This window comes from Nyctibius grandis, chromosome 6, assembly GCF_013368605.1.
Source record: "Nyctibius grandis isolate bNycGra1 chromosome 6, bNycGra1.pri, whole genome shotgun sequence".
Lineage (NCBI taxonomy): Eukaryota > Metazoa > Chordata > Aves > Nyctibiiformes > Nyctibiidae > Nyctibius > Nyctibius grandis.
The window spans coordinates 14,062,326-14,090,255 of NC_090663.1; the positions used below are offsets into that span (position 1 = coordinate 14,062,326).

The window sequence follows — 27,930 nt, forward strand, 5'->3', positions numbered from 1 at the left end:
AAATGTCGATACTGTGAGTCCATCTGGGAAGGAGGTATAAAACCGATGACTGGGAAAAGGAGTCTTCAGAGCCGCTGGGAAACAGTGCTTCTCTGTCTGAAAATGACTGCTTTGTGTGCCTATGTCCCAGATGGCTCCCTGGGAGGAGATTGCCTTTACGCTTGCTGACAGAGGGGACTTACTGGGCGATGCTTCAAAGGCTTTTATGGATTATAGGCTAAATTCAGTCCATAGTGCTGAAGTTGCTATTTGAGAATACTTTACATTCGCTGTCATCTTATCCTTATGTAAAGATTGCATAGGGTAAGCTGCCAGGGAATGCTCAGAGGTTGTCTCCGAGCTGGGGCAATGTTTCCTTGCTTCATTCTCCTTCCAACTGCAGGGCAGAAGTCTGAAACAGAAGGGTGGGAGGGAGGTAAGGAAGAGCCCCATCAGCTGCTTGGACGTGACCTTTCCTGGGGTGCAGGGAGCCAGGGAGCTGTATTTGTGCCAGGGCAGCTGTACCCCGTGGGCGAGTACAGCCTGGCTGTGGTTACTCGTAACGCAAAGTACCTGAGGTTGGGTTAGCTCCCCATTTCCCAGTACTGCTCGCTCTCTATGGGAAAAGCAGAATCAACCCCTGAAGAGTTGTTGCTAAACAGTGAGAAATATGGCTCTGTCCTCCCGTTCATTTTTTCTTCAGTCTGCTTTTGCAGTTAACTTTTTCCTCCTTGTTTTCCTCAGCTTGAAGCAGAAGCAGTTTTCCGTGCCATTACCATTGCCAGTCGAATAAACTGCCCTGTGTACATCACCAAGGTGATGAGCAAGAGCGCAGCTGATATCATTGCACTGGCCAGAAAGAAAGGTAAGAGACTTCCTTTTCTCCCCCAAACTCCTTTTTTTTTTTTTTTTTTTTTTTTGTTGAATAGAAGCTCGGTGGAAAAACCTGTGCATCTTGACCCAAATCACAAGATACAGGGAGAGGTTACCAAAGAATGGTAATACCATCACAGACCCTAAATATTTACAGCTGGGAAAGAAAAATGGAAATCCTTCTACATTTTTCAGTTGGGAAACTATCCCCACAAACTGTCCGCTTGAAGATTGTGTTGTAACTCTTCTTTATCCTGTCTTCCATTTTATCTTTCCCTTAGGTTGCTGTATTTCTGTTCATGGGAGGGAGATACTTTTTCTTAACAGGGTCTACCATATCCTCAGTGCCTTTTGGGGTTATTTCAGGGTATTATCCTCTGAGGGGTGGCTTGGGCAGTGAACCTGCTGTTAGGATGCCTGGTGCTCACTCCTGGCCTTGCTGCTGGAGGCTGACCCTGTCAGATGTGCACTGGGGACATCGGCGGGTCGACACAGCTTGCTGGGGCTGTGGAGGGATCCAGGTTACAAAGCACCCAAAAGGGATTCGTGAGCTTGGGGGCAGCTGCTTTTGAAGCTGCATTTGCGAGTCAGGACCTTCTGCTGGTTGGTGCTACAAAGCGCGTGAACAATATGGAAAAACCAAAGAGCAAATTATCGTCTTGATATTTGTGTTCTTGGAGACTTGGAGTATTGTGCTGGGGACCATATGCTGCTATCTGCTGGTGCTGTGCCCAACCTGGGAGTAGTAAAAAGGCATCTGTCTGCTGGAGCCCATCCTCCATGTAAATGCTCTCCGAATCAGAGCAACAAAGAGAACATGGCTGTGATTAAACCAGTACAAATTAAAACCAGATCTGAACTGTCTCCTCCTGTATTAGAAAGGGAGCTTTGTAAATATGCTGATCAAAAGCATGGGTAGCTCAGAGAGCCAGCCTCCTGATTAATTTTTTATCATACAGACAAAGCCAGGGCTGCTTAATTTTCTGGGAGCTACGCTGGCCGTGTAGCAATGCGTAAATTATACATGGTTGCATGCAGCAAGGAGTATAATGTGCTGAAGAGAGAGTGGATTGTAATCAGTTCCTGTATATCCTTGCTTTCTCCAAGGTCCCCTTGTTTTTGGAGAGCCGATCACTGCCAGCTTGGGGACAGATGGGACACATTACTGGAGCAAAAACTGGGCCAAGGCTGCAGCTTTTGTGACCTCGCCACCTCTGAGCCCTGATCCTACCACTCCAGATCACTTAAATTCACTCTTAGCATGGTAAGACCTTTATTGTTTTTACAGGCTGATGGTCAGACAAGTGCAAAAGCCACATGGGACAAAGCATCTAGGGATCAGCTCAGTTTCCTTTAGACAAGTCTCATACACAAAACAGCAGAGAAGGGACATAGAAAACCAGGGATGGTTATATCCCCGTGTTTAGGCTGTCAGTCAGGTGAGCAGGCATGGACTCTACAGCTCCAGTTTGCATGATAGAGAGGCAACTGCTGGCTATTCAGGAATTAATTATTTTTCTTTCTGCTTTTGAAGTGATTCCTAGTTGTACATCTAGATAGTCTTTAGCCCAGGACTTCAAACTGGCTTTCTCCCTAGTTCTCTGTTTTCTTCAGCCACATTGTTAATATATGATCGGATGGCATCGTCAGCGTCCAGCATAAGCAACAGCCTGGTGGGTAGACCCCCATCTGTGAGAACAGACTCAGTTGTAGACCCTGGTCATATCTGGCAAGCACAGCTCCTGAAATCAGGGTTGTCCCTGGATGCAGAGATACCTAGAACTGAGAAACTTTCCTGGTGCAGGTTTTGTCAAAGCTGGTGCAGGGCTGTAAGCTGTGAGCACGTTGGAGAATTAGGCTGTCCTAAACTAAATTGTAAGTGTTTGTAACAGAGTTCAGTGGTTTTAGCTCCTGTGTATTGAAAACTTCTGACTTGGTAGTTTGCCTTCATCTGGGATGGACCAAAATCATATAAGTTTACTTGTGTTTAGTTCTTGCAGCTTTGTTTTTACTTTTAGCTTGCCTTGTGTCTTTATAGGTTCCAGGGTCATCAAGCTGGAAGACAGCAAAGATAAGTGGTGCATATAGAGAAGGTATGTCAGGCAGGAGAAAGAGGCCAGAGTGGACTACAAAGGAGACTGTCAGGGACTCAGGTGCAGACAGGCTGGTGACTGGAGGCCATCACTTGACAAGATACGGATATGGGCTGATTGTCTTCAGGTTGGCAGGGAGAGGGTTGTCACTGGAGAGATGAGTGGAATGTGGACAGCAGAGGGAGAAGTGTGTTTCTGATATAGAAAAGAAGGCATCAGCAATGCCTTGCCAGCAACCCAGACCGTAAACCCATCCCTGAAAGTATTTCCTGGCTGTAGCCAACTGTGGATCTTCTTTAGCTTAAGCAAAAGACCATCTGGTTTGAAATGATACAGAAGTTCACAGCTGAAGCCCCACCAGGACAGATTGCTAGTGCTGGAGCGAGGAACTCAACTTACCATTCAAAACCTGATTTAATGCCATGTGGTGACAACTCATCTCACCTGCTGCCTCCCCTTCCTAGGGTTTCCAAGGCTCTTGACAGAGCAATAGAATTTGAACCCTAAAAGGGACCCATTGGTCTTCAGAAAACATTTCCTCCTGAGATTGGTTTTCCTCATGACTAACGGGCAGGCTGTATGGCAGGCAGGCTGTATGGCAGGCAGGCTGAATTACCCTGCATGTGTAATTCAGGCTTAGGCAGAGCTGCCCTTTAGGTGGATGAGCATATATGTGTGATGGGACGCTGCCATCAGTCAATGCCACTGCTGCAGTATGCACACACCTCTCCTTGTGCACTGTGGGTCAGGCTGTGCAGTCCACCAAACCCAGGTGTTAACTCAGCTGCCCTAATGATGCTGCATGGACAGCACTGTTCATGAATACACCGCTGAGCTCTGAGTTACGTGTGGTTCTGGTAAGAATACGCAGGAATTTGTTCTGTTGTTACGGTTTGACGGCGGAAATGATTTTCCATAATTGAGCTTTCTGTTCCTTAAAATAAAGACAAGGAAGAAAAATGACTTTTCTGGTCTGATCCATCACTGTCAGCACTGTAAAGAGTGAAGCGCATTGTGTGAGGGTGAGGCTCTTAGCCAGCACATGTGAATGTGTGTTAAAATGTTTGGCTCTTTGCTCTATCAGATGTGGCTATATGTTTTCTAGAAGAGAGTCCCAAAATAATCGTATGTGGGTCAAAACAGATTAGCGAAAATAGCAAGAGAATTTTTAGAACTGGAATCCAAATAATGACTTTTTTAACACTAACATCAGAAAGACAAACTGAGGAGTTACAGAAGTTTTCATTACCTTCCAAGCATGTGAAAATGGCCTTTTTTTCCTAGTGGCTTAAAGTCCTAGATCTTAAATGACAGCAGCTTAGCCTGCTTTCAGTTTTAATACTTTAAATCTATACTGTGAAACAAAAAAAAGAACTGTATATTTTATCAATCTGCCATGCATTTGTGGGGAATTTTATGCAAGGATGAAGGTAAAGACAGTATTTCACTTTTCTATTGCACTGTTCATTAGGAGACAAATATTTTACATTCATTAAAAAACCCTTACAACATTCTTCCTCTGCAAGTACACAGCATACTGCTCATGCTGTTTTCCACGGAAAGTGTTGATTTTTCACTGGAAAGCTGAATGTATAAAAATCCAGCATGTCTCATGGGGTTTGCAGATTGGATTTCCCTCATGAGATTTGGTCCTTGTTTCATCTGTGGGCCATGCACCTGAGGTAGCTGTCATCTTCCATGGTGTACTGCTGCATTATTGCCACTGTGATATGCCATCTCCTCTGGATGTGAGATCTTGGCGCTTCATGGAAGATGTAACCTGCCGTGAAAGCCTCGTTTACGGTGAAGAGTAAGATGACAAGGTATTGATGTGGCATTTAAAGATACACATATGTCCACTCTTAATTCCTACCACTCCTTCTTTTGGAGCTGTGTTCTGTGGTGATCCCTTCTTCTCTTTCAGTTTTTCAGTTTATCTGATGCTCGTCCCCCATGTATCTAAACAGGAGGAGTGCCCGTGTAGTTAACCAGGTGTTGAGCAGCTCTCAAGCAACATGCTTCAGCTTCAGAAGTCTTTTGTTGATTAGACTGGGGAGTGCAGTGCATGTCATTAAATGTCATCAAATGTCAGAGGAGAGGGAAAATGGAGTTCAGAGGAAGCAACTGTTCTTTCACATGTAGGAATTAATAGTGTGGTGTAAGAAGCGCAACATTAACCTCAGGGAAATGGGCCTGGCTGTGACATTCATGTTTTCGTGGTTGTATTCATCAGAGTGCAGAAGAGAGAGCGAGGGTAAGCTACAAGCAGCTTAGCTGCCAGAAGAGCAACAAAAAGGAAGAAATGGCGTTGCAATCTTGTGACTATATTGTTGTGTTTGTTAGAATAAATGAAGGTTTAACTGATGGATTTGGTTTAATCCTATGGAGTAACACCAGGCAGTCATTAAGAGTCAGGAATAGCTAAAACATAGCTGCCTTTTCACTGTTAAATACATGGGTTTGGCTTCTGCTAAAAACTGAATGGATGCATGTGAGCATGGTGAAGAGCTAAAAAAGAGGCCAAAGGTTCTCCCCTGTCTGTCAGCAATCATTAGGGCTGGTAGCCCAGAAAATTGCATTAGAATTAGTGATGTGTGACCCTTTTTTTCCTCTGTACTTGGCTGTTTCTTAGCTTGCTGGAATCTAAATATACGGACCAGAATCATTCAGATGTTTCAGAGCTGGAACTTAGATAATCAGTTAAAGAAAAGGATGACAGGCTCTTGGGGACATCGCCCTTCTGGATAGAAGGGGGATTGTAGTGTGTTTGAATGTTCTTGGCTCTTGTAAGCTTAATCAAGACCTAAAAATATCACCTGTTTTCCTGGGGATATTGAAGAACCTGTCTTCTTTTTTGTCTTTCTATTTTTGCAAGATTCTGCATATTGGTTATGTTCTTCCTCCTTATTCCCGAGAGCAGCTGTGATCCAGTTCTGCTCTCTGCAAAAAAAAAATTTCCCTAGGCTGAAAAAAAGACTTCTTAAATAAAAGCATTAGTATTTGGTAGCTCTTTTTGTGTTTCACTCCTTGCCTTTTTCTATGTAAGACCTTTAAATTAGATAAATCCAGAGCACAGGTTTGACTTGAACTATGCCTTTCTCTGTTTAATTAGAAGACTGCCTGATAAAAAGCTTTCCTTCCATTTTTTATTTTCATGGTTCTGTTTTGGAAGGTCAGACAAGAAATATTTGTGTAAGAATTGCAAGAAAAATATATGTGCAGGGGAGAAATACAGGGAAACAAGCTTTGATGCTCATGACTTCACACTGTGAAATTTGCCATTATTTTTCAGCATGGTTATGAATTAATTTATCTTGAGAGTGGCAGACATTTCATACAAGCTTCCGATCGTTTCCTTAATCCTGGAATAATCCTTTGTCCTGGTTAGTGGGCTTGTGTCTGATCTCTGCCGATAAGCGGCTTGAAACCCACGGGGGCTGTAGTCTGGGAGTTCAGGGTGCTCCTGGGGGAAAGTAGAGATGTCCAATGCCATTGTCACTCTTCAGTGATCTGTAGCCAACATGTAAAGGCTGCTGGCATGATCTACAGCGTATGCCTCTGGTGTGTAGGCTTGAAAGGTCCATTCACAGCTAGTCTGAGACCAAGGTAACCTTGGTGATGCCTGGTCTAAACCTTCTGTGTGTTAAATCCGCAGTGGGGACCTGCAGGTGACGGGAAGTGGACATTGCCCGTATAGCACTGCCCAGAAAGCCATTGGAAAGGACAACTTCACTATGATTCCCGAAGGGGTCAATGGAATTGAGGAAAGAATGACTGTTGTCTGGGACAAGGCTGTAGTAAGTAATTACTTTTATGAACTAAAAAGAAATTGAGCGTTGGCTGAATAATGAAAGCCAGGAGACTCTTGGCCAGTACTTAAGTGACTTTCTGATATATTTCTGAGAATTCCCAGAGAGAGCGCTACTACGAGGTGAATTGTATATTTCAAAAACCTTCTCCAATTCTATAAACTCAGGGCTGTGTTTCACTTTTGACAGTGCAACACAATCGTGTTGTATGAGACCTGAGGCTTCACAGACTCCACCGCTGGATTTTCCAGTTGTGTCAGAGCGGATGCTTCTCAAAGATGTAGGATCCAGAGCAGTTTAATGATTTTGAAGTGGACCCCACATAAACGTGATGAATGGATTGTTTGAATTTGGGAAGTGTCTCATCGTTTTTGAGAAATTACAAATGGATGGCAGCCGAGCCTGAGGCTAGACTGTAAAAGGCTTTGAAGGAGAACATTGCATGTAATTCATACTGGCATGTTTTGCAGTGGGGTGCCGCTATAAGTTAGCAATTTTTTGATGGTTCCATGGATGCTAATATCTAACGATATTCTCCCTCCATTGTCTGTCTTCACATACACACTCGTGCACACACACTCACACACGTGCACACACTCATTACCTTACACTGCATTGCACTCCAATCCATATCGCAAAGTGGGAAGTGGTAGTATTTACAATGCTCTCGTGAGCGCTTCTCCCAGACTGTGTTTAATAACCACTTTCTTCAGGGACCACTGTTGAGATTCCAAGCACAGACGCAGCTTCAGATATCTGCCGTGTAGGAGCAAAGTGCAGCCAGCCAGTGGTATTTGCCTTTTGTTACTCCCACAAAGGGAAGGAGCTGCAGCAAGGGCTGCAACATGGGATTTACAGGTGGCGACACTCGGTGCTGCACCACTGAGTAGCTTTTATTTTACAAATCTCATGTTTTACCAGGCAGGAAGTAAGTGTTTATTTAATATTAAAAAGCTTGGCACTGTTTTTCTTCCTTGCAACGTTGTTCTTGCTTATTGCCAGGGAAGACCCCAAAATACTCTACTGAGAAATCAAAATGCTGTTGTGTATAGCTGCTATTACGCCATCACTGACTGTATAAAAAGTTCAATCGGTGGTGACATTTCTCCAGGCAAGGACTTTATAATTGGGGTTGTATTACTTAGATGTATAGGTTTGGTAATACTAATTGCAGAATGGACTTAATTTGCAAGAAATGTTTCTAAAAGAGTCTGAATCTTGATCTTTTATTTAATCTCATAATACTCTAAGTTCCTCTGTTTTAAAATCAAAATATTTAAGGAAATTACTAGGACTAGCAACAAAACACACTTAGGCATCAGTGTGTAGAGAAAGGGACTGTACATAACTGAGCACCCTGATGGTATAATCTGCGTTAAGGTTTTATTGGCTGCTCTTTGGGATGCCAGGAATAACCCATTCACTTTTTTGAAACTCCCAAGTAACGTGCCTTGTATAAAGTCCTGCTTAAAACCTCTGTTTCATGCAACATCACCATATATATGAACCACATGCCCTCCCGTATCTCCCTGATCGTTCGGCACTCTGAATAGTAAATCCCCATTTTATAAGCATGTTTTGCTCAAGGCACATTGTTTTTAGGCCACAGGAAAGATGGACGAGAGCCAGTTCGTAGCTGTCACCAGTACCAACGCTGCCAAAATCTTTAATCTGTATCCAAGAAAAGGCCGGATTGCTGTAGGATCGGATGCTGATGTGGTTATTTGGGACCCTGACAAGGTGAAGACTATAACAGCTAAGAGCCATAAATCGGTAAGGAGAAAAGGAAAAGCAGCAAGAAAAAAGAAATGTTACTGTTGCTTTTCAAATGTTGCTCTAATTCATGTGAACACCAAATATACGGGATATAGAGGAGTGGGGTAACTGCCTACTCCTATTCTGAAATGGGTAGATGTTTCAGAAGCTGCAAGTATTGAAATCTTGCATTGGAAGCACTGGGATCAGGAAGGATTTCTTTTCTCTCTGCCTATACCATTGACTATTTTTTGCATGCTTGTGGCAGATCTGTAAACAGGTGTCTGTAAGCAGGTCTGCAGCTGAGGTTGGTAAAGCTGTGATGTTAAATTTAAAACCAGCTCACTTATTTGCTGACCTGAAAAGCACCTGATACTGTAAATCGCACCATTAAATCAACAGTATTCCAAATTATGACAGATGATTAAATATTTTGATAATACAGCTCCGAGCAGCTTCACGGCTGGGATTTTCTATTTAATTCCAAAGCTTTTCTGCATACTTCTCTGCTCTTAGTGCAGAGTACCAGTGACTCACAGCTGCTTTGATTTTGACTGTGACAGGTTTTATCTTGTGTGTTGTGTATCTCAAAGTTGTTATCTTACTGTTCGGTGCTTTAGTCTTTTATATTGGGAAATTCTTCCAAACGTTTTACTGGAAATATAGTAATAGGGCTTATATTAAAAAGGCATAAACCTTTAGAAACCTTTAAAAAGTAAGTTTAGGTGCTTCAGTTTTATTTCTCTGTCTTGGGATCTCTCTGTATTTTCGAGAAAGTAATAATCACCCGCCCTTTGACAGTCATTCCCATTTAGACTCAGGCTTTTCTGGTCCTTTCTGGGCTTTTTCAGACAAATATGTGTGCTGGCCCCTTTGAAATTCCCTTATACAGTCACAGCACATTCATGGTGGGACCATGTCCTCTGGGTATCTGGCAGCTGAGTCACAATTTTCCTTCTTATTAAGGCTGTCACACTTCTAGAGGCTCTGGATAAATACGGAAAGTCCTCAAAAACAAATGAGAGAAAGCCCTGATGGAAAGTGAGCAATGGATTTCAACTACCCTGATATTTGCTGGGAGGCCTACTCAGCCAGCCATCCTCAGTCCAGGAGGTTCCTCCAGTGAATTGATGATAACTTTCTGATGCAAATGGTGGATGAGCCAACTAGGAGAGGAGCGCTGCTGGATCTTATCCTCACTAACAAGGAGGGTCTGGTTGAAGAGGTGAAGGTTGAGGGCAGCCTTGGTTGTAGCGACCATGAGATGGTAGAGTTCAGGATCTCATGTGGCAGGAACAGAATAGCTAGCAGAATCACAACCCTGGACTTCAGGAGGGCCAACTTTGGCCTTTTCAAGCAATTGCTAGGGGAAATCCCATGGGACAGGGTACTAGAAGGTAAGGGGGCCCAAGATAGTTGGTTAGCATTCAAGGACTGCTTCTTCCGAGCTCAAGATCAGAGCATCCCAACAAGTAGGAAGTCAAGGAAGGGTACCAGGAGACCTGCATGGTTAAACAGGGAACTGCTGGGCAAACTCAAGTGGAAGAAGAGGGTGTACAGATCATGGAAGGAGGGGCTGGCCACTTGGGAGGAATATAAGTCTGTTGTCAGAGGATGTAGGGAGGCAACTAGGAAAGCTAAGGCCTCCTTGGAATTAAACCTTGCAAGAGAGGTCAAGGACAACAGAAAGGGCTTCTTCAAATACATTGCAGGTAAAGCCAACACTAGAGGCAATGTAGGCCCACTGATGAATGAGGTGGGGGCCCTGGAGACAGAGGATAAAAAGAAGGCGGAGTTACTGAATGCCTTCTTTGCCTCTGTCTATACTGCTGGAGGCTGTCCTGAGGAGCCCCGGACCCCTGAGGCCCCAGAAGAAGTCAGGATAGAGGAGGAATCTGTCTTGGTAGATGAGGGCTGGGTCAGGGACCAATTAAGCAATCTGGACGTCTATAAATCCATGGGCCCTGATGGGGTGCACCCGCGGGTGCTGAGGGAGCTGGCGGAAGTCATTGCTAGGCCACTCTCCATCATCTTTGCTAAGTCATGGGCAACGGGAGAGGTGCCTGAGGACTGGAGGAAAGCGAATGTCACTCCAGTCTTCAAAAAGGGCAAGAAGGAGGACCCGGGTAACTATAGACCGGTCAGCCTCACCTCCATGCCCGGAAAGGTGATGGAACAACTTGTTCTTGATGCTCTCTCTAGGCACATCAAGGATAGGGGGATCATTAGGGGCACTCAGCATGGCTTCACCAAGGGGAAGTCATGCTCAACCAACTTGATAGCCTTTTATGAGGACGTAACCCGGTGGATAGATGATGGTAAAGCTGTGGATGTGGTCTATCTCGATTTCAGTAAAGCGTTTGACACGGTCTCCCACAGCATCCTCGCAGCTAAACTGAGGAAGTGTGGTCTGGATGATCGGGTAGTGAGGTGGATTGTGAACTGGCTGAAGGAAAGAAGCCAGAGAGTGGTGTTCAATGGGACAGAGTCCAGTTGGAGGCCTGTGTCTAGCGGAGTCCCTCAAGGGTCGGTACTGGGACCAGTACTATTCAATATATTCATTAATGACTTGGATGAGGGATTAGAGTGCGCTGTCAGCAAGTTCGCTGATGACACAAAACTGGGAGGAGTGGCTGACACACGGGAAGGCTGCGCAGCCATTCAGAGGGACCTAGACAGGCTGGAGAGTTGGGCGGGGAGAAATTTAATGAAATATAACAAGGGCAAGTGTAGAGTCCTGCATCTGGGCAAGAACAACCCCATGTACCAGTACAAGTTGGGGGCAGACCTGTTGGAGAGCAGCGTAGGGGAAAGGGACCTGGGGGTCCTAGTGGACAGCAGGATGACCATGAGCCAGCAATGTGCCCTTGTGGCCAAGAAGGCCAATGGCATCCTGGGGTGTATTAGAAGGCGTGTGGTCAGCAGGTCGAGAGAGGTTCTCCTCCCCCTCTACTCTGCCCTGGTGAGGCCTCACCAGGGCAATTGTGTCCAGTTCTGGGCCCCTCAGTTCAAGAAGGACAGGGAACTGCTAGAGAGAGTCTAGGGCAGAGCCATGAAGATGATTAAGGGGGTGGAACATCTCCCTTATGAGGAGAGGCTGAGGGAGCTGTGTCTCTTTACCTTAGAGAAGAGGAGACTGAGGGGTGACCTCATTAATGTTTATAAATATGTAAAGGGCAAGTGTCATGAGGATGGAGCCAGGCTCTTCTCAGTGACATCCCTTGACAGGACTAGGGGCAATGGGTGCAAGCTGGAACACAAGAGGTTCCACATAAATATGAGGAAAAACTTCTTTACAGTGAGGGTGACCGAACACTGGAACAGGCTGCCCAGAGAGGTTGTGGAGTCTCCTTCTCTGGAGACATTCAGAACCCGCCTGGACGCGTTCCTGTGTGATATGGTCTAGGTAATCCTGCTCCGGCAGGGGGATTGGACTAGATGATCTTTCGAGGTCCCTTCCAATCCCTAACATTCTGTGATTCTGTGATTCTGTGAAAGGAAAAGTCTGATCCAGGAAAGTCTGATCAGAGAGATTCTTTTAAATCTTTTCATATCATAATGCATTGCTTTTCTTTCGGACAAAACAATTTTATACATCTTGTAATGGCAGTTGTCTAAAAATATGACTTAAATACAGACTATAAATTACTAACTGAAAGAGATCTTGTACTGAACTTGCAGTGAATATGTTGGTTGATCCTCAGGCCATTGAGTACAACATCTTTGAAGGAATGGAGTGCCATGGTGCCCCACTTGTGGTCATAAGCCAAGGGAAGATTGTGTTTGAAGATGGAAATCTGCACGTAAATAAAGGAATGGGCCGCTTCATCCCTCGCAAACCTTTCCCTGAATACCTTTACCAGCGCATCAAAATCAGGAATAAGGTGACGTCAGATATTATTGAATCTTCTTTGTAGCCGTATACTCTTGGAACTACAGTAGCACATCTTTTTTTATTATTATTGTGCTAAGATGAGTCCATATTAGATGGACTATACATGACTTGTTCAAAACGTGACCAAAAATCTGGTTCCTCTGCAAGTATGAACTGATTTAACTTAATTAAAACCATGAGCTTCAGTGGGTAGAGCATATAATTGCCAGTTGCTCATAATTGTCTTATGCCCAGCTGTGCAGTCTTTTGAAAGGAGGTGGAATAGTCATAGAATTTACTTTTAGTTAAAATTCAGGAAAAAGACAAAGCTTCTTTGAGAGGAGGGTTAGCCAGAAGAAAACCAGAATTTTAAATTGTTACTGAGCTTTGCATACTGAACAGCCACACTGCAGAGAAGAAAAGCATGCAAGCCAGAGATACTCACTGTATTTGGCATCTCTGAGGCGTTGTTGATGCATTTGCTGAGCTGAATATTAGCAGCATTCACAGCTCAGAAAACTTTCCTCTCGTGTTTAATAAAAAGCTCGGGAAATGACCAAGATTAAGATGGGGTCACTTCTGGTTTTGAATTTTATCAGTGCTCCTCTGTTGAAAACCAATTGGCTTGGCACTAGTTCGGCATTATTTGGAAATTGCTTTTTGCTACTGAGCAAGAAATTCACTGTGTGAGGACAAGTAACAAGACAAATTGACTAAACCTCATATTTTCTTCAACCAGGCATATATCATAGCCTGTGGGGATGACAGCTGAAATTAAGTCTATGAGCAGGTTCATAGGTTTTATCTTTCATCATTTGTTATACAAATTCTGTCAAGCTGTGGGATACAAAAGGTCTGCTTTTCTAACGAGAAAAGGCACTGTAAAAATCAAATGCATCTGCAGAAGTTTTGCAAAATACCAATCAGTATTACACTTTTTTTACATTATCCACTTAGATGATGTGGGCCTTCTCTTCACACTTGCCTCACAAGAGTTTAGCACATGGGAGTGCTATGTAAAGTAGATTATGATGATCTAATGATTATATTAATATATGAATATAAAATTAAAATATATTAATTATATTTTAATTATAAAAATATCATTTATATAGTGAAAACAACACTTCAAAAACAAGTATCAGAGAGTGGTGTCTTCTGCCAGGAGTTTGCACAAAAGTAACTGGGCCAAGTAAACTGCATCTTGCAAGTGGGCCTGGAATGTTTGGTTTTAGATACTTACGAAATACTTAACCTGTAGATAACTTAGGTCTGCAAAATGACTAAGAAAAGGACTGATATTTTTGCTCTTGCAGCTCCCTCTGCTGCCTGCCGAGAGGAAGGGAGAGCAGATTCATGCTCATATTTCTTTTCCCACTACCGAATTTTATCAATTGGAAATATTTAGAAAAACCCAGTGATGGTCATAGCAGCCACCATTTGAATATATCAGTGCACGGCAAAGGAATATAGAAAAAGCATGTCAAGCAAGGGGCTGCAGAGCTGTAACTGGCACAGGATAGCGGTTTATGTTGGTCCCTGGCGCAGGGACAGCAGTGTAAATTCCTGCCTTTGTGGATCCCTGTGAGATGTTTCATTGCTGTGATCGGCAGCTGCTCCCTTCTGGGCATTCATTTTGGTTCAGCCTGCGAGACAGTGGCTCTTCTGAGCCTGATGTCCCTGTCACCAAAAGCAAGGAAAAGGCATTGATTTCTGCAAGAGCTGGATCAAACCCCTGTGAATAGTGTCCTTCCTATATGGTATTTTAATTTCACTGTTAACCTGTTAGGGAAATGGCTCTGAAACAATAATCTTGTAAGCCAAAGATTTCTGATCTTTTTGATGAGCTTTGGATTCTGCGATTCAACGTCTTCAGGCTCCTCCTGAAAACTGGAAGTTTTTAAAAAACATTATTTCCTAGATTCCTGGGATTTTAAGACCAGTGAGGCTGTTAGGATTGTCTTTTCTCATATTCCTTGTAGGAACTGTACAGGGATAAAATCTAGAGATCTCAAACTGAAATCAGAGCTCAAATGACAGACACTCTATTGACAAACAATGAAAGATAGGTGCCATGCCACAGTCTAGTGTACAACTGCTTTTCTAATTCATGACAAGAAGTGGAGGATTTTGAAATTTTAATTTTAAAATTGCCACCACTTTTCAATGAGTTCTAATGAAGATGATACGTTTGAAGGGGAGGAGCAGAGAGAATACAGTTAGGAGTGAAATTGCTATAATCGGTATAGTGGGTATCAGTCTTGCAACAACCAGAGTGGGATTCAGCAGCTGAACCAACCCTGCTGAACAGCCTCTGAATGGAGAGAGACGAGGTGATGGTGACTGATACTACTTAAAATAAAGATCTTAGGTTAGATCTTACTGTGAGGGTGGTGGGACACTGGCACAAGTTGCCCAGAGAAGTTGTGGATGCCCCCTCCCTGGCAGTGTTGAGCAACCTGGTCTAGTGGAAGGTGTCCCTACCTGTGGCAGGGGGGTTGGAACTAAATGATCTTTAAGGTCCCTTCCAACCCAAACCATTCTATGATTCTATGATCTGTTCTTTTGAATCCCATTTTTCCCCATTGACTGCAAAGGATGCCTAATACGGATCTCCCTCTTAAAATTTATATGTATATAAAAATGGAGGGAGGAGACTTTATAATTTCCTTTACAGATAAAGCAGACTGTAGCTTTGAGAATACAGATGTGTTTTTACTTCAGCTAATGCAGAATATAGCTCTGTGCTCAGCGGTCTCTGCATGTAGGGAGGAGTATCATTAGGGACCGTTCTCAGAGCGTTCAGTGTCTGGGTTTTCATTCTCCTCTTGATGTAGGTGGGAGGACTGCAAGGAGTCTCCAGAGGAATGTATGATGGGCCTGTGTATGAAATCCCAGCTACGCCAAAATATGCAACTCCTGCACCCTCAACTAAATCTTCCCCTGCCAAAAACCAGCCCCCACCAATCAGAAACCTCCATCAGTCCAATTTTAGCTTATCAGGTAAGTCAGACTGACTCATCAGCAATGTTTTATAGCCTTGAGTATGGATTATTGGTGATAAATTTCAATTACAATTACCTGTTTAACCAAATATGAAGGGGTGGTCAATGGGACAGAGTACAGTTGGAGGCCTGTGTCCAGCGGAGTCCCTCAAGGGTCTGTACTGGGACCAGTACTATTCAATATATTCATTAATGACTTGGATGAGGGAATAGAGTGCACTGTCAGCAAGTTCGCTGATGACACAAAACTGGGAGGAGTGGCTGACACACCGGAAGGCTGTGCAGCCATTCAGAGAGACCTGGACAGGCTGGAGAGTTGGGCGGGGAGAAATTTAATGAAATATAACAAGGGCAAGTGTAGAGTCCTGCATCTGGGCAAGAACAACCCCATGTACCAGTACAAGTTGGGGACAGACCTGTTGGAGAGCAGCGTAGGGGAAAGGGACCTGGGGGTCCTAGTGGACAGCAGGATGACCATGAGCCAGCAGTGTGCCCTTGTGGCCAAGAAGGCCAATGGCATCCTGGGGTGTATTAGAAGGGGTGTGGTTAGCAGGTCAAGAGAGGTTCTCGTCCCCCTCTACTCTGCCCTGGTGAGGCCGCATCTGGAGTATTGTGTCCAGTTCTGGGCCCCTCGGTTCAAGAAGGACAGGGAACTGCTAGAGAGAGTCCAGGGCAGAGCCACGAAGATGATTAAGGGGGTGGAACATCTCCCTTGTGGGGAGAGGCTGAGGGAGCTGGGTCTCTTTAGCTTGGAGAAGAGGAGACTGAGGGGTGACCTCATTAATGTTTATAAATATGTAAAGGGCAAGTGTCATGAGGATGGAGCCAGGCTCTTCTCAGTGACATCCCTTGACAGGACTAGGGGCAATGGGTGCAAGCTGGAACACAAGAGGTTCCACATAAATATGAGGAAAAACTTCTTTACGGTGAGGGTAACTGAACACTGGAACAGGCTGCCCAGAGAGGTTGTGGAGTCTCCTTCTCTGGAGACATTCAAAACCCGCCTGGACGCGTTCCTGTGTGATATGGTCTAGGCAATCCTGTTCCGGCAGGGGGATTGGACTAGATGATCTTTCGAGGTCCCTTCCAATCCCTAACATTCTGTGATTCTGTGAATGCTACTTTCCACATGGATTTATGGTCACTAGCATCAGATTTACTGTACTGTTAACCCATGGACTTGGTGGGGACAGGTATTCTAAATCAATGAGACAGGTTTGAAAAATCCACTCTGCACATACATATTTTTTTTCCTTTTAGTTATACTAGCAATATTTTCTATCAGGGTCTGATCTTACAAGGGGAACCCAGGCTGTAGGCTGCCATCGCTGCATGGGCTGTTCTTCAAGTCAGTGGAAAACAATTCCCCATGTAGGGTGAGCATCAGTCTGACGTCAAACATTTAATCCTACACTTCTCACTGACGACAGCTGGAGCTAGGCACAGAAATGTGCCTTGAAGGTCTGTTTAGCCCTTCAGTCAGGGGTCTGGCTCCAGAGAAACCAGCTGATGGTGATGTGAGGGAAGCATAGCTGGAACTAGCCACGTAAAATCTCATTGCTGCTGTTTTTTTCCTTTTCATAGCTTTGTTTCCTCATTTTCTGTTGTTGCAGGAGCTCAGATAGATGACAATAACCCACGCCGTACTGGCCACCGCATCGTGGCACCTCCTGGTGGTCGCTCTAATATTACCAGTCTTGGGTGAAAAACGGTGATGGACAGAAACACAAGGATGAAGATGATGGGAATAATGTCCATTCCCTACAATATCTGTGTTATCGAACCCACAGTTTTATTTGGTACTAATGGAAATAAAAAAAATGTCTTTTTTTTTGTATAGGAAGAGGCGATAATAGTGTGGTGTGTTTGCTTGGAACTACTTGCCTCACAATTGTGCTTTCATGCCATAGTCACCTTAAAGCATGGTGCTTCCATTGCCCCTTTAGTGACTACAGGTTTTAGCTTTGTCTCGTAACTGAATGATGGTTCTTTTGCACCCTTTCGCTGTATTAGAGTAGTTAATGCATGTTACTGAGTTATTTATGCAAGTTGCATTCTGTGAGTCCCTGTAGAACACGTTGCCAACAATTGACTAGACACAATGCCAAGATTAATGTCCGTATTTGAGAAACCACCAAAAACACTAACGAAGGAAGAATATGGCCATCTTGAGAGTATGCAGTAGAGTAGTATAGGCAGCTTCTGTTTCATCTTTAATTTATTATAAACCCAAGAAGCACTTCTCTAAGACACAGAAAATCATCGGGACACGTAATGACAAATGGGCTCTGTAGCACCTGTCTGTTCCCACTCACTCACTATGTTCTAAGTCTGTGTCCTTCTTGTTTCCATTTTAGACAGAGCCATAATTTATACATGCCATTGCCACCCCTGCTGGGATTTCTCCACCTGGGCAGTAGTGCTCTCCTTCTGCATGAGATTTTTGGTACTTACAGATAATCCAAGTTGCCGTCGGATTTTTAAAGTTTTTTGTACAAAGTTTTTCCTTTGTAATCACATGCATTTTTACTTACTCTACCGTATCAAGATCTACTAGTTGTGGTTCAATTTCTGAATTCAAAGCTTGTGAAATAAAGGAAATTAATCGATGGGTAAGTGTCTTCCTCTGCTTTCCAGTGCTGTTGCTCGATGACTGAAAATTTAGAATGGAGAAACTCAAGAGAAAGTGTCTTTTAGGTTGACATCATGTGAAAGAAAGAACCACCTTCGATCGATCACAAGGGATGTTAAATGTATATATGTCTCCATATGCATACTATAGCATGCCATAATTTGTCTTAATTAAATAGAGCTCACAGTAGAAATATACTTAACCGTTTACATTGCAGCTGCCTCAGTTTTGGCCAAATGAGACCTAAATTATCTTTCTCCCAAGATCTTCAAGCCTGCATACAATTTGCTTGAAATGGTAATTGGTTGCCATCATCTTTATGTGTAGTACAGAACCAGTATGTAGTGCTCCAGTTTGACCTAAGCTATGCTTGACTTAATACTGGTTTTCTCTGATGACTGAACTGGGACAGTGTTTAGGCATGGCATGAACAAGAAATGCTGCAGGCAAGGTGAGGAAAGTGGACTTCAATTCTCTCTCTCTAGAAGAGAGAAGGAAATGCTTTCTCTGACAAACTATGTAAAGAAACCTTTTCTGTCACTTGAAGACTTGTTACTTGTCTGATTGTGTTGCAGATGTTGTGGGAAGAGTGGGCTACAGTGGAGGGTGGGCTGCTATGAAATTAAGCAGGTCAGCAAAACACCTCCCCTTGGCCTTCTACCACTTTGCCCTTGTCTATGCTACAAAGCTACACCAGGAAGTCTTGTAGCAGCGTGGTGCCGGTGGAATGGTTTTATCTAGTTGGGATGCTTCACCACTTAGCACTGGTCCATCCTTTCCATGCAGCAATAAATTGTGCTGGCACAGGGCAGGTGGTGCACGCCAGGTGCATGTGGGACATGGACATAGAAGTTGGAAAGTAGCCCACCTGAAGCCTGTCATCTTATTCTGAGGCCAGTATGCTGTCACCTCCAGCTTGCCCGGGAAAGGAACTGCTACCCTGGAAAACTCCATTTAGGTCAGCTCTGTCTGAAAACCTGGCAGCAGAGCTGGTCTGAATAGCCAGCTTTTCCTTTGGCTTTGACCTGAACCAGCGAAGAAACACTGCAATTCAGCCTGAAATGAACTGAATTGATTGCTCACAAAATAAGAGAAAAGCTTTTCATGAACAACCCCTTCTGTTAAGGATTCAGATTCATGTTTCCTATTGCCTGGAGAGTGCCCTCGTCCCTAGGCTTGCTTGTTCACTTGGTAGTTCAGGTATTTTCTGTAAAATAACTTGCTCACTTGGTGGTTCAGGTTTTTTATATGAAATAATGCTAGCAGAGAAGCCTGAGGTCAACCTCCCCTGGAATAACCCACAGCCTAGCAAGTAAGGCAATCCTGAAATGCCAAGTCTCCATCTCCACTGTCCTATTCCAACCCATTTGCTATGAGTGTTGACAGAGCCAGCAACAGTTCTGGTAATCTAACCCTGACAACAGAAATAAAGCTGGTTTGTGAAACTATGCAGCAAATTTGACATAGTGTGAAAATTTTGGAACTGCTGGTTACAATTTCTTTAGTGATTTTTCTTGTGTGTGTTTGGGCAAGTAGCAACGGTTGCTCACCTCTGAGTAAAACTATATCTACAAGGCTTGTCTTGCTTGAGGTGACAGAAATGATTGTTGTGTAACTAGTATTGACAGATTCCACTTTTCCTACAGGCTAAACAACATCCTAAACCAAAGAACCCTTTGCCTACAAGCTAGTAAAGATCCACTGTTGTTAACATGCATTTATTTTTCCGCAGTAAAGTGTCTGTGAATAAATACACGTGTGGGTGTTTGTGAGGCCCTTCATGGTTCAGTGCTTCTGTGCAAACAAGATTCTGCTTGTCAGGTCAATGTAACTCCACTAAGATTTCTCTGAGGAGAAATAGGCTAGTGTGCCCCTGATGTTCATAAGCCCCCACAGCCTGACTGCTGCTCCTGTGCCACTGCTGAAGGACAGACTGCAGGAAGCCTGCGGATCCTGTCCTGTGCCTGCGTCTCTTCATTCTGGACATGCAATACTACCTGGATGTGATTTAAGCAAAAATTTTTTTTGGAGCACAGGTATCCTTACTGCATGGTCACCAGGTGAGGTGAAGGACGGGTTCACTTGGTTACTGTGATCCACTATTGGAAAGCTGGCACATGCTATGCCATGCTCACGGTGGGTTTAAACCAAGCAAAGTAAGTGGTGCTTCTCACCACCTGGACGCCTATTTCACAGCAATAGCCCTGCCTCTACATCGCTAACCTGTCCTTAAAAAATAAACCAGCAACAGTAAATAAAATGGATTAGCTGGTGATCCTGAATACATCTGCAGAATAGGAAACTATACTTGAGTTTGCTCCCTTGTAGGAGCACCAAACTGGGAGATGTTCAATTTATGAACTGGTGGGTGGGAAGCTGCTGTTACCTCAACTACAAGAAGAAAGTGCAAAGCTTTCATTCTTTTTTAATCATCAGGCTTCTAAAAACTTACAGCAGGGCTATGATCTTTTAATACCTGATATAGTCCTAATGATGTAAAACTGGCTCTTCCCTGTTGCCATTTGCAGACCCCTTAAAATTAGCCCTTATGACCAGTCTGAAGACTTTTTCAATCAAGTGATGTGGAAGAGAAAGCTGCATCCATGGATTGTTTCCTGAGTGACAGTTTGGACCAGTTTGTCTTGTGTTAGTTTGTCTGCTACAGAGCAATGCAGTCACACGTTTGAATTTTAAGTGTTTGCAGCAAAGCCTGTTAAATCATGATGCTACCACCATACCAAAACTGGTAACTGTCCCAGCCGTTAAACGTTTCTCTTAGCAATACACTGATCTTCATCCTTAAGAACTAAAAATGCAGACTGGACCAAGTCAGATAACCACGTTTTCTGGGTTCCAGTAGCCAACATAAGCTTAAGGGAGGCCAGAAGAAAAGAGCGAACATATAATGCTAATATTCCTCTGTTTCGCTCATTTCCAGTGCCTTGTAATTTCTTCAGAAGTAGCAGCATCTTTGTACTCTGTAGCTGTCAGTGGATTTTTCTGCCCTGAATTTATTTGCCAAGATGCTTTTAAACCCATGTAAAATCCTGGCATTTATGGCTTCCTGGAGCAAGAAGATGCACAGCTTAATGCACAATGACAAAGTAAGTGCCTCCTTTTGACTCGGCCATCACTGACTCAAGCGAGTCTACTTGGCACCAGCTAATTCTTGCCATGTAGACCTGGCCAGTATTAAATCTCAGTCATCTGAACAAACAGTTTTCAGGATTGTTTTCCACCATGATTTTTGTGAACTTTGCACAAGCCTCCCACATACATTTCGGTGACAATAGTGAGGGGTATTCAATTAAAAATAAATTGTATGGAAGAGTCTTATAATACAGTAACAATGCAGAGTCTGAGATACTGTTTCTTTGAGTATCATAAAGCTCATGAAGTATTTGCAGTGATATGGGTAAAGCAGTTAGGTCTCAGCACGTCACCTCTGCTTCCCCACCCTCCAGCCAACTGCATATTCTGTAATTTTTCTAGCACAGCGAGATGTACATGCAAGGCTGTCTTTAAATGTATAGTCATATATAGTCATACATGCTTTAAAAAGCTTTAAGCTTAGTGGCTTCTTCCTCACAACTGAAAGTAAGCCAACCTGCAAGTACATCAGTGACTGCAATGTTCCTTTCTGACAGTCTTCACCTGGCAGGGTCCACATCCTTGTCCCCTCTCCTGATGCTCTGCAGCGCACCAGTGGCCACAGCCGCGAGGGTGCTGAGACCAGGAGCCCTCCCAGTGCAGAGGCAGTTCCCAGACAGCACGGGGCAGGCCGGGCAGCTACACACTAAGCCCTTCATACTCTCTGCAGAACACATGGAAGATACATTTGTTCAGATGGAAGAAACACAACCAGAAAGCTGTTGTATGTAAGGATCTCTGTATGTCAGTGGCTCCCAAAGACTCCCATAGATGCCACGATGGAGTGAGTGAAGGTGCTAACCTGGTGCTTGCCCTGGTATTGGGTTATGGTGTGCACAGACTGGATCAAAGGAACTTTACATGTGACTTACACTTAGGAGTGCTTGTTTATTCAGGAATGAAACTGCTCATGTTGCCCAGGAGCTGGCATCAGCTTGAAGGTCCCAAGTACAAGTCTCTTAAGTTGCACACATCTTCAGTGTGGTCCAGGCTACTTTGCAGCAAGACTTCTGCATGACAAGGCTTTCCACATTTTTCAACAGCAGAAAGACCATTGACATTGGCTATTTTGATTCTTTCATGATAAAACAATGCACTCAACAACTCTTAACACCATGCCTAGAATTTGTTTGAGCTACACCCTTGTCATAAAGCTGTGAATGAGGCTAAACAATCATAAACTGTTGGAATAGCTGTTACCCTTGATGTTAAAAAAAAGGAGAAAACAAGCATGTCATTTTTTCCCTAAATTTCTGCAGCAAGTGTTTTTGATACATACCTGTAAAGCATGATCAAAGCTCCTTTTGAGCCTCTCCTGAATAAACTAAAGAGAGAATGCCTTATAGATTTAACATTGTAAAGCAAGTGTTTTGAGCTGTGATTGGCACCTAGGTTTCTCTATTTTCCCCTATCTGACATGCACTATGGTGGAGACTGCTCTCAGCTGGCAAAACTGCTTAGCAGTGTATCTCCCAAGGACTCTCTAGGCACAACCCCTGGCTCGCAAGCAATTTCTACCATCCCTTAAAACACAAGGAAGGTACAAGGGTGCTCTTGGTGGGGGAGATGCACACACATGCACCAAACATTTCAATAACAGATCAGTAGGAAGGAATAGTAGAATCACAGACAGATTTAGGTTGGAAGAGGTATCATCTGGAGTCCAGCCTCCTACCTAAAGCAGGGCTAACTGCAAAGTTAGGCTGATCAGGACCTTGTTCATCTGAGTGTTGCAACTCCCCAAGGACGCGTATTCTGCATCCTCTCTGAAATACCTGTTCCAGCAATTCACCTATTTCATGGCGCGAATCTTTTCTTCCTGATGAGCAATTGGAACTTCTGTTCCAATATGTGACTATTGCAATGAGTTGTGCCTATTCGGCTGGTGGTAAAGTATTTGTCACCGTTTAACCAGGGCTAAACAATAACCAGTTGTTCTACCACCCACAGAATCACAGAATGTTAGGGATTGGAAGGGACCTCGAAAGATCATCTAGTCCAATCCCCCTGCCGGAGCAGGATTACCTAGACCATATCACACAGGAACGCGTCCAGGCGGGTTTTGAATGTCTCCAGAGAAGGAGACTCCACAACCTCTCTGGGCAGCCTGTTCCAGTGTTCAGTCACCCTCACCATAAAGAAGTTTTTCCTCATATTTAAGTGGAACCTCTTGTGTTCCAGCTTGCACCCATTGCCCCTTGTCCTGTCAAGGGATGTCACAGAAGAGCCTGGCTCCATCCTCATGACACTTGCCCTTTACGTATTTATAAACATTAATGAGATCACCCCTCAGTCTCCTCTTCTCTAAGCTAAAGAGACCCAGCTCCCTCAGCCTCTCCTCATAAGGGAGATGTTCCACCCCCTTAATCATCTTCGTGGCTCTGCCCTGGACTCTCTCTAGCAGTTCCCTGTCCTTCTTGAACTGAGGGGCCCAGAACTGGACACGATATTCCAGACGCGGCCTCACCAGGGCAGAGTAGAGGGGGAGGAGAACCTCTCTTGACCTGCTAACCACACCCCTTCTAATACACCCCAGGATGCCACTGGCGTTCTTGGCCACAAGGGCACACTGCTGGCTCATGGTCATCCTGCTGTCCACTAGGACCCCCAGGTCCCTTTCCCCTACGCTGCTCTCCAACAGCTCTGTCCCCAACTTGTACTGGTACATGGGGTTGTTCTTGCCCAGATGCAGGACTCTACACTTGCCCTTGTTATATTTCATTAAATTTCTCCCCGCCCAACTCTCCAGCCTGTCTAGGTCCCTCTGAATGGCTGCGCAGCCTTCCGGTGCGTCAGCCACTCCTCCCAGTTTTGTGTCATCAGCGAACTTGCTGACAGTGCACTCTATTCCCTCATCCAAGTCATTAATGAATATATTGAATAGAACTGGTCCCAGTACCGACCCTTGAGGGACTCCACTAGATACAGACCTCCAACTGGACTCTGTCCGATTGACCACCACTCTCTGGCTTCTTTCCTTCAGCCAGTTCACAATCCACCTCACTACCCGATCATCCAGACCACACTTCCTCAGTTTAGCTGTGAGGATGCTGTGGGAGACCGTGTCAAACGCTTTACTGAAATCGAGATAGACCACATCCACAGCTTTACCATCATCTATCCACCGGGTTACGTCCTCATAAAAGGCTATCAAGTTGGTTAAGCATGACTTCCCCTTGGTGAAGCCATGCTGAGTGCCCCTAATGATCCCCCTATCCTTGATGTGCCTAGAGACAGCACCAAGGACAAGTTGTTCCATCACCTTTCCGGGCATGGAGGTGAGGCTGACCGGTCTATAGTTACCCGGGTTCTCCTTCTTGCCCTTTTTGAAGACTGGAGTGACATTCGCTTTCCTCCAGTCCTCAGGCACCTCTCCCGTTGCCCACGACTTAGCAAAGATGATGGAGAGTGGCCTAGCAATGACTTCCGCCAGCTCCCTCAGCACCCGCGGGTGCATCCCATCAGGGCCCATGGATTTATGGACGTCCAGTTTGCTTAATTGGTCCCTGACCCAGCCCTCATCTACCAAGACAGATTCCTCCTCTATCCTGACTTCTTCTGGGGCCTCAGGGGTCCAGGGCTCCTCAGGACAGCCTCCAGCAGTATAGACAGAGGCAAAGAAGGCATTCAGTAACTCTGCCTTCTTTTTATCCTCTGTCTCCAGGGCCCCCACCTCATTCATCAGTGGGCCTACATTGCCTCTAGTGTTGGCTTTACCTGCAATGTATTTGAAGAAGCCCTTTCTGTTGTCCTTGACCTCTCTTGCAAGGTTTAATTCCAAGGAGGCCTTAGCTTTCCTAGTTGCCTCCCTACATCCTCTGACAACAGACTTATATTCCTCCCAAGTGGCCAGCCCCTCCTTCCACGATCTGTACACCCTCTTCTTCCACTTGAGTTTGCCCAGCAGTTCCCTGTTTAACCATGCAGGTTTCCTGGTACCCTTCCTTGACTTCCTACTTGTTGGGATGCTCTGATCTTGAGCTCGGAAGAAGCAGTCCTTGAATGCTAACCAACTATCTTGGGCCCCCTTACCTTCTAGTACCCTGTCCCATGGGATTTCCCCTAGCAATTGCTTGAAAAGGCCAAAGTTGGCCCTCCTGAAGTCCAGGGTTGTGATTCTGCTAGCTATTCTGTTCCTGCCACATGAGATCCTGAACTCTACCATCTCATGGTCGCTACAACCAAGGCTGCCCTCAACCTTCACCTCTTCAACCAGACCCTCCTTGTTAGTGAGGATCAGATCCAGCAGCGCTCCTCTCCTAGTTGGCTCATCCACCATTTGCATCAGAAAGTTATCATCAATGCGCTGGAGGAACCTCCTGGACTGAGGATGGCTGGCTGAGTAGGCCTCCCAGCAAATATCAGGGTAGTTGAAATCCCCCATGACAACCAGGCCCTGTAATTGCGAGACTGCTCTCAGCTGCCTGTAGAAGGCCTCATCACCCTCCTCATCCTGATCCGGTGGCCTGTAATAGACACCCACAACAGTATCACCCCTGCCAGCCTGCCCCTTAATTCGCACCCACAAACTCTCAACTCGCTCCTGATCCGCCTCTGGACAGAACTCAATACATTCTAGCTGCTCACTCACATAAAGAGCAACTCCACCACCTCTCCTTAGTGGCCTGTCTTTCCTGAACAAGACATAGCCATCCATGACCACATTCCAGTCATGCGAGGCATCCCACCAAGTCTCTGTGATTGCCACTAAATCATAGCCCCCTGACCGAACACGGATTTCCAGCTCCTCCTGTTTATTCCCCATGCTGCGTGCATTGGTGTACAGGCATTTCAGGGAGTGAGCTGAGCACACCGATTTCACCCCAGGGGGATGGGAGGCCTCCTGGTCTGCCTCAACACTAGAGCGTTGCCCCAGTGGTGCAAGCCCAGCTACTACCCCATCCCCCTTCGAATCTAGTTTAAAGCTCTCTGCATGAGCCCTGCTAATTCCTGTCCCAGAACCCTTTTGCCCCTACGACATAAACCTTTCCCATGTATTACGGTCACGCCTGGTGTCTTATAAAACCAGCCATTATCAAAGAACCCAAAGCCCTGCCTGTAGCACCAGTCTCGTAGCCAGGCATTAATAGAGAGAATCCTACTATTCCATCCCTTGTTGTTCCATTACCTTTCCGGGGATGGAGGTGAGGCTGACCAGTCTATAGTTACCTGAGTCCCTCTTCTTGCCCTTTTTGAAGACTGGAGTGACATTTGCTTTCCTCCAGTCCTCAGGCACCTCTCCCCTTCCCCAATCTCCCTTCCCCAGCTGAGAAAGAGAATTGGGAAAAGGAGAGAGACTTGTGGGTTGAAATTTAAACGGATCTAATAAAATAAGAAAACCAATATCAACACTAATACAAAAGACACAAAATTATACTTAGCTCATAGAGTGGTGGCAAGTCCCTCTAGGGAGAGTAACCATGGCGAAGACAGTGGAAAAAGACCCCTTCCCCAGCAGCTTTCCCATTTACAGTGAACCTGACGTTAATGTTATAGAACACACCTGTGGGCCAGCCTGGGTCAGCTGCCCTGGAGTTAACTGCTAATGGCCTTGATCACCATACCACAGCTGGCCACAAACTGAAACAAAATGTAACAGATAATTGGTTCTATAAATTTTATCCCTGCAACACCAGGACAGTATTTCACAGCATCACGAAAAAATCTCGCTCTCAGTACTTTTCTATGTTGGCTTTGAAATAAGAAGTCACATGGATTTAAACTGAACTAAGGGGCCAGAGGTAGGAAAAAAAATCACTCTGTAATGACTATGACAGAAGATGGGAGGGAGATCTGCAGCATCAGGATCCAGATACTGACTGTTACTATGGTTAAAACACCATTAGCACAAGATTTCAACAGTGCTTAACTGGAGAGCAACTGTTTTGAGCTTAGCTTGGCCTTTGCTACACTTGTTTCTTGGTCTGATAAAACTTCTCCTTGTTCAATATCTGCGTCACTGACAGGGAGCGATGTTAAATAAGTGCCATGACATGCACAAAATCTGCACGTGACTTCAAATTGGACAGCGAATCCATGGAATAACTCAAGGAGACGGAGAAGTTGGTAACAGGGGCAAGAGTAGGGGGTCTTTTGCCAGGAAGCTAATGTGACTTTGTGGGAAAGGAGAAGAAACGCCTGTTTGTTGAAACTCCAGCCCAGGGATGTCGGGCAGACGGAGCAGCCGCAGCACCAGACAGGCAGATGCCCGTACTTGTGTTCGGGGGGAGTGGGGACTCATGGGGATCCTGCTGAGAGCTGGCACCCTCCCTGGCTCCTTCCCGGTGCTCCCTGCCTGTCACTTCCACCAGCAAGGGGAAGAAAACCCCGCTAACTGCCCGGGAGAGGGCACTGCTGCTCTGCTTTTGCGATAATCAGAACCTTTCCACTTTTTCTAAGGGAGAGAAAAAAACATTTCAGTCCTGCCTAGCCAAAGGAGTCACAGTGCATCCAGGGAGACCCCGCTTGGGTGCTGAGAGACCCACCTCGGGTAATTAGATACCCCACTTGGGTGACTGGAGACCCTGCTTGGGTTATTACGTTGCATCCTAACTGTGACCGGAGCCGCTGCTGCGCTGCATGGTTTAAAACATCATCAACTCTAATAGTAAAAGCTTCCTTCTTGCTAGCTTATAGAGCGCGCTGCAGAATTAGGATGTTCAGAAGTAAACAGGCTGCACCTGTTTAAAAAAAAAAGCCCAACAAGCAGCAATTAAAATGTCAAGATCAGGAAGGCAGAGAAACCATAGAGACCAACTGC

General features: G+C 44.9%; 1 protein-coding gene across 2 annotated transcripts in view; it reads left to right on the plus strand.

The window, feature by feature from the left end:
• CRMP1 (collapsin response mediator protein 1) overlaps positions 1-17,093 on the plus strand; it is a 53,251-nt gene extending 36,158 nt beyond the window's left edge. For both annotated transcript variants that reach the window (XM_068402842.1, XM_068402843.1), the window contains 7 exons: positions 724-844; positions 1,960-2,116; positions 6,601-6,742; positions 8,357-8,527; positions 12,214-12,393; positions 15,221-15,386; positions 17,002-17,093. In XM_068402842.1, coding sequence (XP_068258943.1) covers positions 724-844; positions 1,960-2,116; positions 6,601-6,742; positions 8,357-8,527; positions 12,214-12,393; positions 15,221-15,386; positions 17,002-17,093 — 1,029 coding nt within the window. The remainder of the gene's footprint in view (positions 1-723; positions 845-1,959; positions 2,117-6,600; positions 6,743-8,356; positions 8,528-12,213; positions 12,394-15,220; positions 15,387-17,001) is intronic.
• The last annotated feature ends 10,837 nt before the right edge of the window (positions 17,094-27,930 follow it).